A 20,096-nucleotide genomic window follows, 5' to 3' on the forward strand; every position below is an offset into this window, starting at 1 on the left:
CATCTGTTCCGTAACCTCGGGATTTCCGCCGGCTATTCTCTGCCAATACGAAAGCGTGCCAACGGGTTACAGTCAAGTTTGTCACCGCGGTACCATGGAATAATGGACGCCATGGCAACGATAACCTGCTGCAACTTGCGGAGGACACGGGAAATATGCTTTTCATATAATTACTAGGCGAATGAAGAGGAATTGGGCAAAAAAAAAAAAAAATAAATACGATGTAGAAGCAAAGGAGCTGAATCGTAATGTCATCTTTCGACAAAGATATTGTTGCAATATTGATGCCGGCGTGTTAATGTATTCACTCTGCAATTAAAGTCCTCCATACCAAGGATAATATCATAATTAGATTTCGAATTATGATGTTAAAGCGTCATTAGAGACCTGGTAGTACGAGGCGAGGTTTAATTGATTTTCTTTTGCATGGTGTCCTCATGTGACCGCGACTTTGAGGGAGATTTATGCGAACCGTCCAGTAGAAGGCATGTGTGAGCTGTTGAAATCATTGAAAAAAAAATGTTATAGACAAGCCTGTGCACACACACAAACACAAATTTATGTAAAGACACATCACACAAACACATTTGTTGGCAACATTGGTATATACCGCAAAGCACATCATACAAAAAAACAAACAAAAATAGTTTGTACTGTACTTGTTTTACGTGTGTGCATGTGATCCATAATTAGAACAATGCACAGACATACTGTACGTACATTCAGTTTCTCAAATGAATTCTATCATTTCTAATACATGTATATCATTTTCCATTCTATTTGATTTCAAATGACGTCGTGGTTTTGACTGCTGATTTTTGACTACAGATACTTTTTTCAAGACGTGTTTGTTTTACATGTATTTTAGGACTCTGTAAATGTATGAAATGAAATACACTATTGTGTTTATTCCATATGCAACAATGTTTCTGCTTTGTTAAAAAAGTGTGAGTTTGTACATGTACTGGAAAACGATAAAAACACAATCAAAATAAAACAGTATACCGATTCTATTACTCAAATGAAATGACCTACTGTTTTGTGTCCAACTGACGTACATATAGTTCTAAGTAGCCTGACATAATGTTGTCTTCAATGCATTTGTAGTTTACAGGGGCTATACTGCATAATGTACACTGTATTAATAAAAGTTGTGTATTCTAAATTGCTGCCAATCAATAATGCAGAAACACTGTACTCACAATTGAAATAGTTTTCTCTTTAGAGCCATAATTATTTTTTTTTCCTTTTGAGGCATTTTATTTTAAAGCTTTTATGAGAAAATATGACAGTATCACAAAATGTACAAGTACACAAATCATTTTAAAACATCTGAATAGACTAAAAAGTCTTACTTTCTTCTTATGATGTTTTTTCAAAAATATCTCCTTACATATATCAAAATTCCAAAGTTTGGACAATCCATTTTAAAAAATCACATTGTATCTTGAATTTCATTTCAAAAGATATTTGAAATGATGTAATTCACAAATGCAACATCCAACATGGCCATGCACTTTGTGCTATCTGCACATCATATTCTTGCAGTAAGATGTTTTGTTTTGCTTTTTCTGGGAGTGAGTACATGTTTATTTGTTGCTGATTCAAGTATCATGGGGTGTTAATTGTATTTTCTTGGAAATCCATGTCAACATAATCATAATTATTGGATATCATATGATAACAGATCTGTCTATTCAAACACAATTATCACCAACTCAATCTGCTTAAAGAGGAAATCCAGTCCAAATATAAGTTAGTCTGATAAAAAAGAGTAAAATCTTACGAGTTCAATGGTAAAAAATTGACTGAAATCGGATGAAAAATAAGCTACTGAGTATGACATTTTGAAGTTTTGCTAATTTCTGCAAAACAGTTCTTATACAGTGGATATGAATATGCAAATGAGTGAGATAACCATGTCATACCCTCACAATTTTTCACCAATCATGTACCAAAATAAAAATGACAAAAATTCAATGTTTCTGTCATTGAAGTCTGAAATTTGATGTTATTCCTGGTTGAATAACTTCAAAATAGTGATCAGTTAGATGTACGGGGATTTGAGCCTTGGGCATAATTGCGTTTGAATGAAAAACTGGAAATTTCCCAAATTTATGTACAAACTACATCTGTATTACTGTAAGTGGTAATGGGATGACATGCTCACTTTGCCATTTGCATATTTATAATGACTGTTCAACTGTTTCCCCCAAAATAGTGAATCTTCAAAATGTCATAACTTCCTTATTTTTCAACCGTTTTCGATCAAAATTATACCATTGAACCCCTAATATTTTACTCTTTCTTATCTGACTAACTTATATTTGGACTGGATTTCCCCTTTAATAGGACATTCACGTTTGTGATGAATGATTTCTTGTCAGGATCAGTACTGGCGTAAGTACGGCTATCACCATGATACTTTAGTTCATCTGCCTATCCAACAACTGATATATTCATTCCATCCACCTCAAATTATTGCTTATGGATGTGAAAAAAAAATGAGTCTTTCAACAGATGTGGAAAATTGACGACTCAAAGCTTATCTGTTCCATGTTTTCACTACAGGCATTACCTCAATTCTTCCCTGTTACAAAAATTTATTTCAGGGGTTACTGAAAAAGTCTACCAAAAGGAAAAATCCTGCATAAAACTACACATACACGAGGTATTAGACATTGGAAGTTTGTTGGAACAAACAATACGAGAGGAAAAACTTCACTCTTGGTGTCCCGATTTGTTACATCACGGTGGCAAAAACAAAAAAATGCATAAAACAGTGAAATTACGGGCTCTGTTATGACTACTCTGCAAATATACTCTGCTACGACTAGATTTGATATATCAGTGTTATACAGTATATGGTGAGAGTCCACTATACATAGAACTGAAATTACCATAACATAGAATAGCAATACAGTCTTATAGAATTTATCAACTTTATTGATCATATTCTGGAAATTACTTTGTCACTTGATTCCACTCTGAAGACTTATTGGTTAATATCAAAGAGATTTTTATTATAGAGTTGGCAGTCGCCATATGCGAGCATACAAATGAGGCATCCAAAATTGAATAGGGAGCGCACCCTCACATCCAGTCATGTTTCAGTCTACGTTCAAGTCATATTTTCTCATATCATATCTGGAGTGATTTTTTTATTCTTCATAAGATATTTTAATTTTCAGAAAAGCAATGTGGTTAATTGTTTAAATATAAGTTTCTACGATGATATATCATTTGAACCATTTCATAGAGTCCAGACCTATTTGTTATTCACAAAATAAACAATGGGAACTTGAGTGTAGACTAAAGAGCAGTTTGAGCATTATGACGTTTGTTTCGCGTGCATACCAACTCATGCCATAAAATCAAACAACATCATCAACATCATGATGTTTAAACATTATGATTACTTGACCATTGTGATGTAACTATAAAACAGCGCAAGGTTACAGCGTCGAATATTCAAGTCGAGTGCATTCTAACAGTGTGCTGCCATCTACTGTTCAATAAACGAACAGGATCCGTGCAATGGCAGCTAGCAGAACCCAAAATGGCAGCTCTCCTTCGCGGCTGCCTTTGCCACTGGACTACGCCCTCTTGTGGTATGATCTCTTTGGTTAATACCCAGACACCTATTTCATTCCTTGTTTGATGATAATGCACTTACACAGGATTGTGTAGGAAACACAGCATATTGCTGCTTGATAGGATTCTAATCATCATAATCTCATGCTGCTTTGGCAATTTCATCCTTTTGTCTAAATGACAATGTCCACATCAACATCGCAACTGCAATGAAGGGCTGAAGCTATTAACATTAAGGCAAGTGGAATTTGAGCTTTTTGGTGTTTTCTCCTCAGCCAGGTTACATAACTTGTGTGGTGGGACGGAGCAGGATATCATGAATCTGAGTATAAATCAGAGAGAGAAGAGGAGAGGAAGATTCTTTCATTCATTTTTACATTTCCAACAGAAACATATAAATATTTTACAGAAATTGATTGCATAAATTTCATCATAATACAAAATGAAGGATAAGTTTACACAATATTGTAAGTACACGTATACAGAAATGCTGGAAATGGGGAGGAATGCTAAAAAGCAGTGATTGTAGGGTGCATTCTCCCCACACACAATACAACAAATTAAATGACTGATTGACTAATATACATAAATAGTGAAAAAAAAAAAAAGAAGACACTCAGACATGGATACCTATTAACTTATCTAACTAACCCGAAACAAACACCCTGAACAAATCACTACACTAAGATATTAAGAGGGGGAAAATCAATCAGTACAGGGATACAAATATGTAGCCTACAATAATCATGGCATGCAATCTTGCTCCTTGTAGACATAGTTATGGGCATCCACAAAATCAATTCAAGGTGGACAGACCGATAATCCCAAAACAAAATGCCTCCAGCAACACTTTGTGACGGAGACATAAAAATGATGGAGATTTGTGGATAAGTGGATGGGGACTAATGGGGAAATAATATCACCACATCTGATCTGTACAAGGCAAATCTCTGTTTTGCGATAAATGTGAAGCTTCCAAAACATCTCACTTCTTTAATATTTCTTTCCTACATTACCCCCGGAATTTGATAAAGACATTCATTATTGTGTCAGCTTAATTTTACCATTATTAAAAACAGTCAGATTGAACATGGAGTGAAGATTGATTGTCATGGGTATTAGTAGATTCAAAAGGAATGCCTCCTTGGCGTGACTAACCTCAACATTTTGAGGTCGCTGCAAGACATGAACCACTTCATCGGCAATGTCCTCAGCTTTCAATGACTGAAAAAATAAAGATAAAAACATTCAACCAACATTAACTTGCAAGTTACAGTGATTGCAAAGTGATGACTTAACTTCAGTGGCCTTTCGATAGCAATGAAATTATGATTTCATTTTGATTGGCACTGAAGATATTTTTGACAGATCAAAGTTCTTTCAACTTTCATTTTTCTCATTTGATGTAGAATTCTATTTCACTGTCATCAGTCAAGTACAACATGAATGCAGTCAACCAATTTGATGACCAGTACAAGTACCTTTAAAATACAACTTGTATTCATCAACAACAAAAGGTTAAAGAAACTACCAGTACCAGTATCTATCTGAGACAAGTATCATTAGTTTAAGCACAATTAAATGGTTGGTTTTGTTCTCTAGGAAAATTACAATCATATCTGTGAAGAGAAGAACTCTTCCTTTCAATACCCTCCACGTACTGAGACCAATTCCTGTCCTGTCACATGCACAGACATTCTCACTCAAATGTGCCAGACAACACAAACATTTTTAAGTTACAAAATCATCTACATTAAAACATAATAACGATCAATAACAAGTGGTTAGCTGGATGCTGGAGAGCATAGGCCAATCGTGCCAACTTCAAAATTTTGTCAGAGTTGAACATATTCTGAACTATTTTACTTGACTGACATTAACACCACATGTACTGTGCTTTCTAAGGCTGACTATTGCAGGTGTATGTTGGACATTTTACCGGATGCTTCTTGTAAAAATCATCGGTTGCCGGGTCCTCCCTCCTAAGTCGGGGGCTGAATTCCATTTCCACAAGACCTGGGGAAATTTCCTGCACAAGAAAAAAAAAACAAGGATGAGGCATCTAACAGAAACTACAAAGGAGATAGCTAACAAGCACACACACACACAAAAAAAAAAAAAACATTTGAAATGCTTCTGTTGAAACTGAGCTTTAAATTCTTTAAATCAGGGCTGACAAGTCAGAAGAATGTCATGTCAGATACAATTCAACATAATTTTTATGTTAATCTCATCACTCAAAAGACAGAAGGCCTGTCCTTGGTTGAGGGAAGCCTCATCCCTCTCTCTTTCTGTGACGACATTACAGAATCATTTTAAAATCTCATGCAATCAAAGCAAAGTGTCTGGTTCCTAAATGTATGAAAAACAGTCTGCAGTGACTGCAATAGAAATGTCATGCCACATAAAATGATTGATAAGGTTGCAATTAGCCCATGCTATTGTAAAATTGTATAGCCACACCCCAACCGATCTCGATCCTTGCATGATTATTCGTTGCATATTTCTTGGTGTATTGTTGTTTCATTGTTTCTTTTTATCTAGAAAAGCTAATCCATGTAATAACTAAAAGGGATGGTATCTGAGAAAAACCAGGAGAAAACATTCATCTGACAACACTTCTTGTAAAACCTATACATTGCATGAACACATCGTCATCATTGGAACTGTCATTCCTCGATTTTTGCAAATAGGGTCTCAATTATGCACAAGATGTGAAAGAAAAAAGTCGTAAAATTTCAGCAAAAGAATTTGCATATTAAAAGTACTATGAAAATGTGAGGGGGGCCTATCTAGCCCCTTTTTATTCATTTTTTCGGATGATTTTGCTTTGCACTTCTGATACAAAAACAATAGTGTTAGGGTGATATCCTGTGGATCCTGTAATACACTGGTAAAACAATCTTGAGTAGTAATTTGAAATAGTTCTGCAATGTCAAATATGATACATATCACAACTTACAGTGACACGAATGCTGCTCTTCATCGATCTCAGATCTTTTCGAAGCCCTTCTGTCAACGCCCTCACCATGAACTTGGTGCCAGAGTAGAAGTGTTGGCCGGACACTCTGTGACCTGACATACTGAGTGAAATCAAGGCAAGTTAATATAAGAGGCAGGTTACTTTTGGTTGAATGCATTTCTTTAGCATTCAAAAAACGCATGGCAAAGACTGTAATCATGTTTCATCCATAAGAGAAGTCAATTTCCCTTAAACTCTGTCATCATATAAGGTTGATAGTCTTGATGGTTATTTGCTCACTGGACGTCAATCTGTTTGATTTTTCAGAAATGTATCACTGTGGAAGACTAAAAAATTAATGCCCACATAAAGAGAAACAAAACATTGTGACTGAGAGTATAACAATCTCTCAGACTATATGAGGTTTTGTTTACAACAACCCCTGAAAGTTGAGATATGTATGAATTTCATGAGAATGACTCTACGAAAGAACAAGTGAGCATTCACCTAATTTACTGATGGTTGTGGCATTTAAATGTGTCTTCTAAAAATCATGTTAATTCGGGTGACGATACAATCCTTAAATATGAAGCAAGACTTCTACCTGCTGAGGTGTATGATGTGTCCTTCATCGAATCCGTTTTCTTTCATCATCTTGATTGATTCTTGAGTACAGATGCAGAGAGCCATGACATTGACCTAAGTACTAAAACAACAACCAGATTTGGATCATAGACTATACACTAACATAAAAAAGGGGGAGGGGGAGATAACCAAACGAGGCATTCAAGTCTTTATACACATACTTAGAATTCTGTTCTGGTTTCATTTTAATGAGCAGCTACAAAGCCACACAGACATTATTTCATTTGATTATGTTCATACTTCAGACAACTTTGACAAAGTTCTTCATGCACAGACAATATTTAAACACCTGAAAAAAAAAGGATTTCTGGTGTGATTTTATGTGGCAAGAGGAAACAAGTCAATGTTTGTTTGTTGGGTGATTGTAGTGCCGAGCATATTCATGGAATGGAGTCATTATTTCATCCTCTATGTTATACTCTTTTGTATTGATTTTTTTTTTTTGGTATGCGAGTATATATTTTGTATTGTAATGAAACCAACAGGCAAAGGAGAATCCTCTAACCTCACTTGTTAGCTTGAGTATGCTCAAAAACACTTCAAAATGATACATACTTGCATGTGCCAAATATAAATGTTAAAAATAAAGAAGTTCTATAATAGATATGTACAATCTCAAGAACAAGTACTTTTTTAATGCAAAATGGTAAAACAGGTCTAAATCAAAAAGGAACTACAAATGTTGCTAAGGCGACTGGTATGCCTCCGCCATAATGCATGATTCTCCTAATAGGTCTATGGTACATGTAGACAATGTGTGATTACATTTTCAAAAAATTGGCAAAATATTAAAATGACAAGTTTGTCACAAATGTGTTGAATGTTCACCTTCCTTGACCTAGGTTTAACTGGATGAATAGGAGAGCATGTATTTGGGGATTTAAGGACTTTAACTTGACTTTGACCCATTCATAAGTTTATGCATTGAGTAATTTTCAAGGTATGGAGAAAAAGTGCAATTTCTGTATTGAAAAGTTCATTGCTACAATTTTCATCTGGCCTTTGACCCTAAAATTCATAGGATAATCACTGTCAGGCACAACATTTAAGTTTCAAGATAACTTGAGCCACTTCTGAGATATGGAGGAAAAAGTTAGTTCAGCACTTTCCCTTGATCTTTGACCTTTGAGGCAAACAAAAAAAAAAAAAAGAAGAAAAAAGAAAGCTTCCAGAGAATCTCTATTAGGTTATACATGCATACACCAAGTGTAAAAAAAAATAATAATCCTGCCAGCATTGCATAAATACGAGGGAAATAGTAAAATTTTGAAATGTTGCCCTTGACCTTTGACCCCTGGCCTTTGACCCATGAACCCTAAATTCTCTAGATAATCACTGCCAGTCAGTACATGTATATATAGATGTTCCATGAAGATACCTTGAACAATTTCCAAGATACGGAGAAAAAAGTGAAGTTTTAATATTTCTACTTGACCTTTTGACCTTTGACCTCATGACCCCAAACTTTCACCAGAGAATCTTAATTGGGTAATACATGTATACACTAAGTGTCAAGAAAATATCTTCAGGCATTGCATAGATATGGTGAAAATAGTGAAATTTTACGTATTTGACCTTGACCTTTTGACCTTTGACCTTAAGCATGTGCACCCAAAAGTTGATAGGCACAACTTCACCCCCTAATACACATACATGCCAAGTTTCATTAGGATACCTTAAAAGGTTTTTTTAGTTACGCTGTCCACAATATTCATTACAGACGGAAGGACGGACGGAAGGACGGACGGACGGACGGACAACCCAAAAACATAATGCCTCCGGCACCACTTCGTGGCCGAGGCATAAAAAATCAATGCAGAGTCTTCCTCTGGTATATAAAAAAAAAATAAAACATGCATACGAAATGACACTATTAGCAGTGACAATAGCTTTGGGATTTATCGAGATCAGAAGACATACATCTAGCATGGTCTGCCAATCTGCAGGGCTTCCATTGATGAGGGAACCATCAAAACTCAGACCAGCGTTGTTGATGCAAACATGAACGAGCTTGTGCTCCTGCCGAATTTCCTCAAACATGGCAGAGATCTGATCCCTCTTGGTGAGGTCACATTGGATGGGATGCAACCGGCCCGTGGCGGACTCGGCCTCCAGTTCTTTCTGGATCGCCTGTTTGCACAAAAGGAATGACAGTGTGATACATTCAACACTCATTTATTTGCCTTTCACTGCAAAACCAGAAATGTTCAGGTGCACAAAATATTCATAATTTTGTAAGGATCTAAGATTCACGCAAGTACAATGCATGCAAAAGTTTTTGTCTTCACAGTGTATTGAATGCTAGTTGCCAATTTTTGAAAGTTTCGTGACGCGAAAAACGCTGTCAGCTCCAAATTGAGAAAGTTTCATATTGCCGCAAATGTTGCTGGTTTTACTGTATTCAATTATGTAACATTAACCTAAAAAGTATATGTCTGAGATACCCCTAGAAAAAACTTCACCCGAAAGGAAAAATTCACAATCTTAAACAGTTGAGTATTACTCTATTTTCATGCCGCAGATATTGTCCTCATAACTTTATGCCTAGGTAAATGTCTTTGGTCTGTTGTACTTGTTCCATTTAAAAAGCAAACAAACAAACAAAGTATGATTCAACAATGTCAATTTACTCAAATTAATGATTCTTGCATCAAGTTGGTTTTATTGCAACTGATCGACAAATAGCCCTTCATCAGCATGAATAATCACCAATAACATTATTTAATTGCCATAATAAAAACCATGGGCATATATTGGATGGGATTTGAACATACATTTTCCTGACTGCGAAACAGGTATCATATCATTTAAACAATGCAGCTTCCATCAATAATTAGGCAAAGCTAATAATCTCTCAACTTTAGTCACTACATGTATTTAGAGCTTCATATCTGTTTTGTGTGTGTGTGTGTCTGTCTGTGTGTCTGTCTGTCTGTATGTCTGTCTGTCCAAGATAAAGAGTTAGTCTGTGTAGTTCAACAACTGGTCCCCTCACATCAAATACCCCTAATGGCCCTATTGTCAAAAGAAATTGTAAATGGTTATAGAGATCCACACCGTATATCACCTATTCACTTCGTTTGAATCATCCAAATGTTATGAGTTACACATCCCTTCAAAACTATGAGTTCTGGTTTTAGAATCCAGCTTACTGGTAAACCAAGAATGATATCTGATGTTGTTGCATTTGTTTTGTCTGTTGTGGTTGCATTGTGGCAGTTGTTGTTGGTTTTGCGGTTGCTTTGGTTGTCATTGAGTCTTTGTTGCAAGATAAGTCACACCTTGATCTGGTCCACATTGCGGGCGCATCCAACGACTGTCATTCCCTGCCTGACAAGAGCTCTAGCTGTTGCTGCTCCGATGCCCACCGAAGCACCTGTCACCAAGGCAACTTTACCTACCCATCTCTCCATGGCAGTGATGACTTCTAAAGAGTACTGTGGGACTGTACTCAAATCCAAACAAACGCCTACAAAGAAAAATATGATCTAATTAATGACTGTTGTACTTGTAGGGGCAAGCATGGTATTACCGGACGCATGGTATTACCGGACACGCACATTTTTGCGTACTAATGACATTCTGTACGCGCGAGACTTCGTAGATTAGCCTCACAGAACTTTGTGTGGACCGAAATCGCAAAAAACGCCACATAAAAACTTAAAAACACGAAAAAATTCACATTATACCTCAAATTTATATTTGAGTGACCCGCACCTCGAGATAGCTAATATTTATGCATGTTTCAATCACATTTCGCGACTGAAATTCTATGAAATCCCACTCACATACAGGAAAAATGCTGAAGATTCCAATAGAACCAAAAGTTCACTGATCGATATCGGAAATTTGTAGCTATCGTCCTCAAACGCGAACGATGCGCGTGCAGCTCCCATAGACAAAGCATGTAAACTAGAAGTAGAGTCTAACCAGTTGTCAATTTTTTCACAAGGTTTTATTCTGTGAACTGTTCGAAATGTTCAAGACAGACATTTTACCGTAAAATACGAAATTTTAGCCTCATTTGCCAATTTTTTCTTTGTCATCCGCTCAGTGATAATGTGTACGATGATTTGTGGGATAAATTGTGATTCTTGTGCAAGGATTAGGTGCGAAAGATGTCGATTATTTCATTGCGTAAATCGTGTCCGGTAATACAAATGCGATTTTGCACTGCGCAAAAAGACAACTTTTGTAGAGGGTTATGTTTGAAGCATATTTTCTAAAAACTGGAGTGAACAATTGACATCAGTTGGCTGAATTCGTAATTTCCAGGAGTCTGTGAATAAGTGATGTTATTTTTAGCCCAAATTTCATCCTCTGAGTACGGAATTCAAAGTCACGAAAGAAAGCGTCCGGTAATTGGATGTGCCACCCTACTCAGAGTTGTAGGTAACTATACACAGCCCAGTCGCAGCTGTACATACGTAGCGCGACAGGGCTGTACCAGCGAAGCTCCAAACATGAAGAGGGTCCCACGATCGCATGCGATCGGATTGAATTTTGATACTTTAGATCATTTTTTTGTCACTTCAAACTCATCTGACGAACGAAATGATAATGAGACTTCATATCTATGCTATGAATATTGAAATTTAGATTAAATAACTTACCTAAAATGATGGTTATATGCAGCATGTGTGAACGGTTCACGAACGGTACATACATCGTCTTTCACGCCAGGCCATTTCCAATATCCGGGAGATCACATGATCTGAATGCCCTTTCAAAAGGTCGCGCTGTCGACCGTGCTGCTACACCAACACTCAAGCAGCGCATCGCACGCACGCAAAAGATTTCCGCAGAGATCAAGGCGCCATTTTGAATTCTGCAACGATGAACCCCGACGGTGTTACTAGGGAATCCGCCAGAAAGTATCATTTTTTGCCATGGTTCCACGTGTAGTGATGTAGGTCTGAATTTGTAAGACTACAGCAACCTGGTACATTGTGATCAATGCATACATGTGTTTATTAATGTATTGCCATCACTTATGTAGTAATGCATGCAGTGTGTAGACACACACACCATGACCACTCAGTTGCAAGCAGACTGCAGACATGAGCAGACGTGTAGCACAATGCTACAGAATAAACAGCTATGCCACAGCATGAGTAACTCAACATTACTTTTGTATTGGTCATCTGTATGTCCAAGAGTTGGAGATTAGAACAAGATCTCTACATGGTGGCAACAAGTGGGATCTCAACTAACAAACATGGCTGATCAAATGCCCAGGATGGATTGGGAAGGCCCAAATGTAGCAGAGAACTTTAGACTGTTCAAACAAAGGCTGCAACTGTACTTTCAAGTGAAACACACTCCTGAAAGGGACAGAGTGCCCACATTGCTGTTATCAGTCGGCGAGCAAGGTTTGAAACGCTTCAATTGCTGGAATTTATCCGAACAGCAGCAAGCTGACATCAACACCATACTTGGTAAGTTTGAGGAGCAACTTGAGCCACAAGAGAACTTTCGTGTGTGTAGACTGAAATTATCGAAATTGAAGCAAAATCTGAACGAAAAGCTGGATGACTTTGTGAATAGATGCAGAGTTGTTGCGTCGAAGTGTGACTTTGCTGAGCCTGAAATGAATGAGCGCTTGATTGAACTGATTATTAACAGCACGCCAATCCCAGAATATCAAAAAGAGCTATTGACTAAGAGCAAGCAGTTCACATTGCACCAGGCATTACAGCTTGGGCGCACGTATGAGGCATCACAAGCGCATATTCAAGCATTGCAGTCACTGGAAGCTGAAGCCTCTTCAACGCTGACAGCAGCAAACATTGCGTCGATGGGCCTGAAACACAAGCAGGTTCAGAGGGAAACAGTCCCAGCTACCACATGCAAGAACTGTGGAGGTAGCCACATTAAAGACAAACAACACTGTCCAGCGGCACACATCACCTGTTATAGCTGTGGAAAAGTGGGGCATTACGCCAAAATGTGCCTGTCGTCAAAGAAACCTACTGCAAACAAAGTGAAATTCAGAGGCAATTACAAGCGTAGTTCATCACGTGGTGGAGCTAACAACGTGCGTCGTGATGATCGTCGAGATGATCGCCGTGGACAAGCAGTACATAACATGAGTGAATATGATGAATTTGCTTCTGCTCAGGATACTCGACAGCTTGATGACAAGACGTTTGACGTGATCAACAAACCAAAGACGAATTCAAATGCATCTAAGCGAGATGAAGTCATCACAAGCTTGAACATCAGACTCCACAACCGCCCTGGAGTTTGCTGCACACTAAACGGTAAAGTTGACACTGGCGCACAAGTCAACACCTTGCCACTACGAACCTTCAGCAGGATGTTTCCTGAGAAAATGACAGCTGCAGGAACACCAGATTTAGGATGCCTCACCACATGCACATCAAATTTGACGGCCTACAATGGCACCCCAATCAAACAGTATGGAACAACAACAATTCCATGCCAACATGCGAATGGACCGTGGGTGGAGACAACATTTTATGTCGTAGAATCAGACGGACCTGTGATTTTTGGCCTGCACACCTCACTGCACTTTGGCCTTATCACGCTCCACTGCCCAGTGAGCATTGATATGCCTGTAGCAGATGTCAACTCATTGAAAACAGCCTACCCAGAGCAGTTTGACCGTATAGGAGAATTCGAAGGAGAGCAACATTTAGTCGTCGACCCTAACATCCCAAGCCATAAAGATGCTCCGAGAAAGATGCCTATCGCACTAGCAGACAAGGTCAAGCATGAACTCGACAGAATGGTGGCACAAAGTGTAATCAGAAAGATCACCGAGCCAACAGAGTGGGTCAACTCCTTGACGTATGTGACGAAGAAAGATGGGTCAATCCGGATATGCCTTGATCCACGACACCTAAACAAGTCGCTGATCAGACCGAACTATCCTCACGCAACATTAGAGGAGCTGAACCACAAATTCCACGGAGCACAGACATTCTCAAAACTTGATGCGAAGTCAGGGTACTGGTCGGTGAAGTTGGACGTTGAAAGTCAAAAACTGACGACCTTTCAAACACCATTCGGACGATATGCATTCATGAGACTACCATTTGGACTCAACGTAAGCCAAGACATCTTCCAGCTTGAGATGGACCGTGTCCTAGAAGGATGTCCTGGTACTGTGTGTATTGCAGACGACATTGTGGTATACGGAGCCACTGAAGCAGAACATGATCGCAACCTGCTACACCTCATGAACGCAGCCAAGAAGCATGGCCTGACATTCAACTCGTCGAAGTGCAACATCAAGCAAAATAGGGTCACCTTCTTTGGTAATGTGTACACCAAGGATGGCATCAAACCAGACCCGGAAAAGGTCTCTGATCTTCAGTCCGTGCCAGCACCGACGTGCAAGACTGAACTCCAGCACTTCCTAGGCATGATGACGTATCTGTCGCCGTTCATCAAGGACTTCAGCACCAAGTCAGCCGAGCTAAGAGACCTGCTGAAGAAGAACGCAGACTTTCTGTGGGAAGTTCACCACCAACGAGCCTTCGAGAGCCTGAAGGATGAAGTATCAACGACTTCAGTTCTGCAGTATTATGATACCCAAGCCCCAGTATATCTGCAGTGTGATGCTAGTATGCGTGGTCTAGGGGCAGCACTCCTACAACGCGATGATCAACAGCACCTACGACCAATTGCCTTTGCAAGCAAGACACTCTCACCAACTGAGCAAAGGTACTCCTGTATTGAGAGAGAGCTGCTAGCCATAGTGTTCGGTGTGGAAAGGTTTCATACTTACCTGTATGGACGAGGATTCCACATCATAACAGATCACAAGCCCTTGATCCAAGTGACACAGAAACCACTAACAGTGGCACCAGCACGTCTCCAACGAATGCTTATTCGTCTTCAGGGCTACAACTTTGATGTAACATACCAACGAGGACAGGACAACACCCTCGCAGATGGGCTCTCACGTATGCCAAACGAACAGAACGCAGAAACCATCAACCTAGATGTGCGGGTGGACCTGGTTCAATTCTCCACAGAGAGAGCAGACGAGCTGAAACAAGCAACACGACAGGATCCAATCCTAAGCAGCCTGATGGAAGTGATCATCACTGGATGGCCGAACACCATCCAGGACCTGCCAACGGACCTGAGACCGTACTGGAACATCCGTAATGATCTCACCGTGGGAGACGGCCTTATCTTCAAGGACAACCGCGTGCTTATTCCCAAGCACATGCAGCCATACATCTTAGCAAAACTGCACATCAGTCACCTAGGTCAGCAGAAGACTAAATTACTCGCGAGAAACAGTGTGTATTGGGTCAACATCAACAGGGACATTGATAAACTGGTCCAGTCATGTGAAAAGTGTCAGTATCATCAAGCATCGCAGACATCTGAGCCTCTGATGCAGCATGAAATCCCCTCCAAGCCATGGGAAATCGTGGCGACTGATTTGTTTGAGTTCAACAACACCCAGTACCTTATCGTAGCAGACTACTACAGCAAATTTCCTATCATCAGGACACTACCTCAACCAGCCCCAAGCAGTGCGGTTGTAACAAAGATGAAAGGAATATTCTCAGAACATGGCGTTCCACGTGTGGTAGTGAGCGATAATGGACCACACTATGCCAGCCACCAGTTCCAGGAGTTTGCCAGGACGTGGAATTTCAACCACAAAACATCTTCTCCACGACGCCCCCAAGGAAATGGCTTCATCGAAAGGCAGATACGAACAGTGAAAAACATGATGAAAAAAACAACCAATCTACCTCTAGCCCTCCTACACTGGAGAATGACGCCGATCAACGAAAACCTGCCTAGCCCAGCAGAGCTGCTAATGGGTCGCAAGCTCCAATGTGACCTTCCTACCAGAGCCGTGAACAGTAACCCCAATGCTGACAACATACGGCAGCATCTCCAGCAACGCCAGAAAGAGCAGAAACAGCAGTTCGATCAGCATGCCAGGCCAGTGGGACTCCCACCGCTGTACAATGGTCAACCAGTGAGGGTACAGCATCCAGTAAACAAATGCTGGGAGCCAGCAACAGTGCATTCCAGAGCAGAAGAACCACGCTCATACGTCCTCCAGAGCCCCAACGGAAGATTATTCAGACGTAACAGGCAGCATATCAGGCCAGACTACACTAACCAGACTGATAGCAGGCCTGTGACCATAAGCAGATCCAGCGCAGAAGCAAGTACCCCGTTGCCTGGCAACCAGATCCCTGCGAGTGCAGCTCGCAGTCCGAGGAGACAACGTCAACCAGAAGTTGGCCATGCAGCATCATCTCATCGCCATGGTGCAACCAGCCCAGCAGCTGTGACCCCAGGAGCTGACAAACCATCGTCATGGCAACAGCAAACCCGCCCACAGCGTGAAACCCGTCTACCAGCCAGGTTCAAGGATTACAAAATGTAAAATTCACGCGAGGATCTAAGCTAGGTGATCCATATTATGATGTAACCATGTCATGATTGGAAATGGTGATCTATGCAGGATTCAGAAATCAAAGCATTATGTGTAACAGGGTGTTTCCACATGTGTTAAGTCACACATGGATTCCTGAGTAGTTTTTTCTTTTTTTATGAAGATGTGCAGAAGTGAGTCGATAAGCATCACCCAAATTGTTAACACAGGAATTTTATTTTCAGACATGTTCCAAATGAATAAAAAAGTTTTTTCGTGAAAGAAACAATAATTGTGAGGAGTCTGGGAAATGTTTTCGCATAATATGGTTGCATGATTAGAGTTGAGGGATCATTATTTGGATAGAAAGCCAGTTGCGTTTGATATGTGCATATGTACACAAATGAGTCTTTATAGATCAATCTAACATTTGACATGATGTGTATGTTACATGATTATGTGACATGTACGTGACATACATGTATTGAGCGTATTTGACATGGTACCATAATATGTGAATGACGAAGGAGCATGAAATATGCTTCATCTGTATTGAGCACGTCACATCATTCAACCGCCAGCAATCCTGGAGCGGACTTCGCGACAACACATTCAATACAGCACTATTCCACGAAGGCCAGCCAGTTGAGGGTGGATGACACCAGCTATAGAATAGGGAACCTAGGCGGTAAAGACCTAGGATGAGGGTGTATGTTCTGGAACCTCTCCCCTCTTATTTGAGCTGTTATGATGATGAACTGCAAAGACTCACAGTTATGAAGCTTATGAGACTCAATGAACAATGAAAAGAGTTTCAGAGATTTTGTTGATTTTTTGTTTGTTTGTGTGTGTTAAAAAAAAAAAAAAAAAAAAAGACGAGAAAGATGTGTTCATGGTCTTTTGCAAAATAGTGATGAATGTTCTTTTTTATCTGGTCAACATGCAGATATGTACTCTGTGTATACGGCAGATGCATGCATGTTTGCTTGGTTTTGAAACGTTTATTGTTATACTTACCAGTTTTGTATGAATGGTAAGCACTACGCCCATCATAAAGACACTGATGGCAACAGTTTGATTAAAAAAAAAAAAAAATGGGTATGATATAAAGTAACAGTAAATCAGATAGATAGCTCATGATTTATTGTATCGTGTTATTCGTATTTGGTACACGGATACTCTTGTCGTAGATTATTTTGAATTATTAGGAAAGGCAGGGGCCTACAAAGTGTAACAACACAGCCTTTTACATTGGTTTGCAAATTTTTGGAGTTTTATGCAAGTATTGTGTATATGGTGAATGGGGGACAAGAATTGGATAGCATTACTGATATGGTACAAATTGAAACACATCAAGTAGCAGTTTCACAGACATAATGTGTATATTGTACCGGTATATCAATATAGACAAGTGCACATTTCGTTCAATCAGTTATGATGTAGTTTTGTGGGGTTAAGTGACAGTGTGTAAGAAGTTTTGAAGGTTAATGTGAGTACAGTTTTAATAGGGCATGTTTGTATTGATTGAACTGACAGTGTAACAAGACAAGTTGAATTGAAACATGGCTCATAATAAGCCAAGCCAAGTTGCATGCGTTGGCTACTGTTATGTTAGTTGAAGTTGGAAAGTTTCCATAGAGTTTTGAGTTATACAAAGGGTTATCGACAATATGAGGCATGGCAACAACAAAACTCATTACCCACGTGCGACAGTATGAACATGGTGAAGCAGTTGTACTGTAATAACGGATACAAAGAAAAGTTTTTAGATCAGTAGACAATGATCAATCAATGCTACTTCTTTGGTGGAAAGGGAGATGTAGTGATGTAGGTCTGAATTTGTAAGACTACAGCAACCTGGTACATTGTGATCAATGCATACATGTGTTTATTAATGTATTGCCATCACTTATGTAGTAATGCATGCAGTGTGTAGACACACACACCATGACCACTCAGTTGCAAGCAGACTGCAGACATGAGCAGACGTGTAGCACAATGCTACAGAATAAACAGCTATGCCACAGCATGAGTAACTCAACATTACTTTTGTATTGGTCATCTGTATGTCCAAGAGTTGGAGATTAGAACAAGATCTCTACACCACGGACTTATCACAAGGGCTCTCAATGGACTTACGAACCTTCTGTAATACAAGCATGCACTTAAGGTGAGTAACGTTTTGTAACGTGTACATTGTTTATAAAGAACATATAAATTTTCATAAGTTTTGTAGTTGTGTTGTGGTTCCCCACTTTGAAGGTGCCCGCTCGCTGGTCAGACGCTGTATTCGCGTAGCGTATTAACAGCGTCTGGTCGGGCTAAGTTGTAGGATGACTAAGACGAATCAAACATAATAACTGCAAGCCCCACATATTTTTTATATTTACACTCTCTTCATTAACAATTAACTATTAACAACTTTGATCAAGATTAATAATATATCAATATTACACAAAGCAACGGACAATCAAGCAGCATAATACACGAAAGATAAACGAGACTCGTGGGTTTTTGCTTATTCTACACTAATCGCTAGGCATGGGACTACACATTTACCAATTGCTAGGTATAGGACTACACGTCTCAAAATTTTCAAGTCTGTTCAGCTAGTCATATCAATTTGTTCACCACTGACACTGTTTGTGCCGTGACATGATGCAAGTGATTCTCTGCATATATCAGAGGTCAATATTAAATTCATGCCATATTTTTTGACTTACCAATTCAGTGGGCGTGAGAGGAGATGTAGCCTGATACACCGGCTTAGACCAGCTGGAAAGTAGCGACCAGCGCCTGTTTCCGATTAAAAAAAGGGTAACGGTATACCACCCCATACCACACGCACGCACCCCCCCCCCCCCCCCCCCCCTTAGGGCCCTCCCCTGTCCCAGACGTTGTTTTTGTTACGGTGGTATTGATGCTCTGCTCGAGGCACCCCAGTGATCTCGACCTGTGATATCCTACTATCGATAATGTCATAATCCGAATATAAAAGTCGTGTAGGAATTCTCGTTGATTATACGAACCTCATTTTGTTTTCGGATACTGTAACGAACCTTCAGAACATCGCCTAAGGAACGAATTTTTAACGAAAATGCGGAATAGGAACCTAATTTCACTTCATATTGTTGTTGTCGTTATTGTTGGTTTCTTTAACAAATTCTTGTTTGTTATTAATAATTTTACTTTGAAATACCCGGCAGCTTGTATGAAATGTGAAACTTTTTTTTTTCTTCTCCAAATTCAATTTGGTCCCGGAGATGGAACAACGACAAACAGATTTTCCCACTACCTACTCGATCATATCAAACTCTTTAAGTGGCTCCGAGCGTGTGATCATATACTAGTAGTGTAAATAGGACATCCCATTGTAAATGCTACATTCAACTAGAACCCATTCAATGGATCACCCTTGTTTCCACTCCAGCTGATTTGGCCCACTTCGGTTTGGATGCTCTCCTATATGTTTAATCTATTTCAACTAATGGGGGGGGGGGGGGCATCGGGGAT

General features: G+C 39.4%; 1 protein-coding gene across 1 annotated transcript; it reads right to left on the bottom strand.

Annotated features, from left to right (window-relative positions):
* Positions 1-1,235: 1,235 nt before the first annotated feature.
* On the bottom strand, positions 1,236-19,368 carry LOC140236676 (dehydrogenase/reductase SDR family member 11-like). The gene is made up of 8 exons (XM_072316600.1): positions 19,307-19,368; positions 10,483-10,670; positions 9,122-9,331; positions 7,161-7,255; positions 6,557-6,677; positions 5,534-5,623; positions 4,753-4,818; positions 1,236-3,916 (listed from the first exon to the last, which is right to left on the bottom strand). The coding sequence occupies exons 2-8, from the start codon at positions 10,612-10,614 to the stop codon at positions 3,875-3,877; spliced, it is 756 nt and encodes a 251-aa protein (XP_072172701.1). The 5' UTR covers positions 10,615-10,670; positions 19,307-19,368; the 3' UTR covers positions 1,236-3,874.
* Between the last annotated feature and the right edge of the window lie 728 nt (positions 19,369-20,096).

This window comes from Diadema setosum, chromosome 13, assembly GCF_964275005.1.
Source record: "Diadema setosum chromosome 13, eeDiaSeto1, whole genome shotgun sequence".
NCBI classification, from domain to species: domain Eukaryota; kingdom Metazoa; phylum Echinodermata; class Echinoidea; order Diadematoida; family Diadematidae; genus Diadema; species Diadema setosum.

What these genes read in the sequence shown, in the direction of transcription:
- LOC140236676 (XM_072316600.1), bottom strand. Translation starts at nt 10,614, where the DNA reads ATGGAGAGATGGGTAGGTAAAGTTGCCTTGGTGACAGGTGCTTCGGTG. An exon ending in GCAATGTGGACCAGATCAAG is followed by an intron (nt 9,332 to 10,482) that starts GTGTGACTTATC and finishes TTGTGCAAACAG; the next exon opens with GCGATCCAGAAAGAACTGGA. An exon ending in ATTGGCAGACCATGCTAGAT is followed by an intron (nt 7,256 to 9,121) that starts GTATGTCTTCTG and finishes TTTAGTACTTAG; the next exon opens with GTCAATGTCATGGCTCTCTG.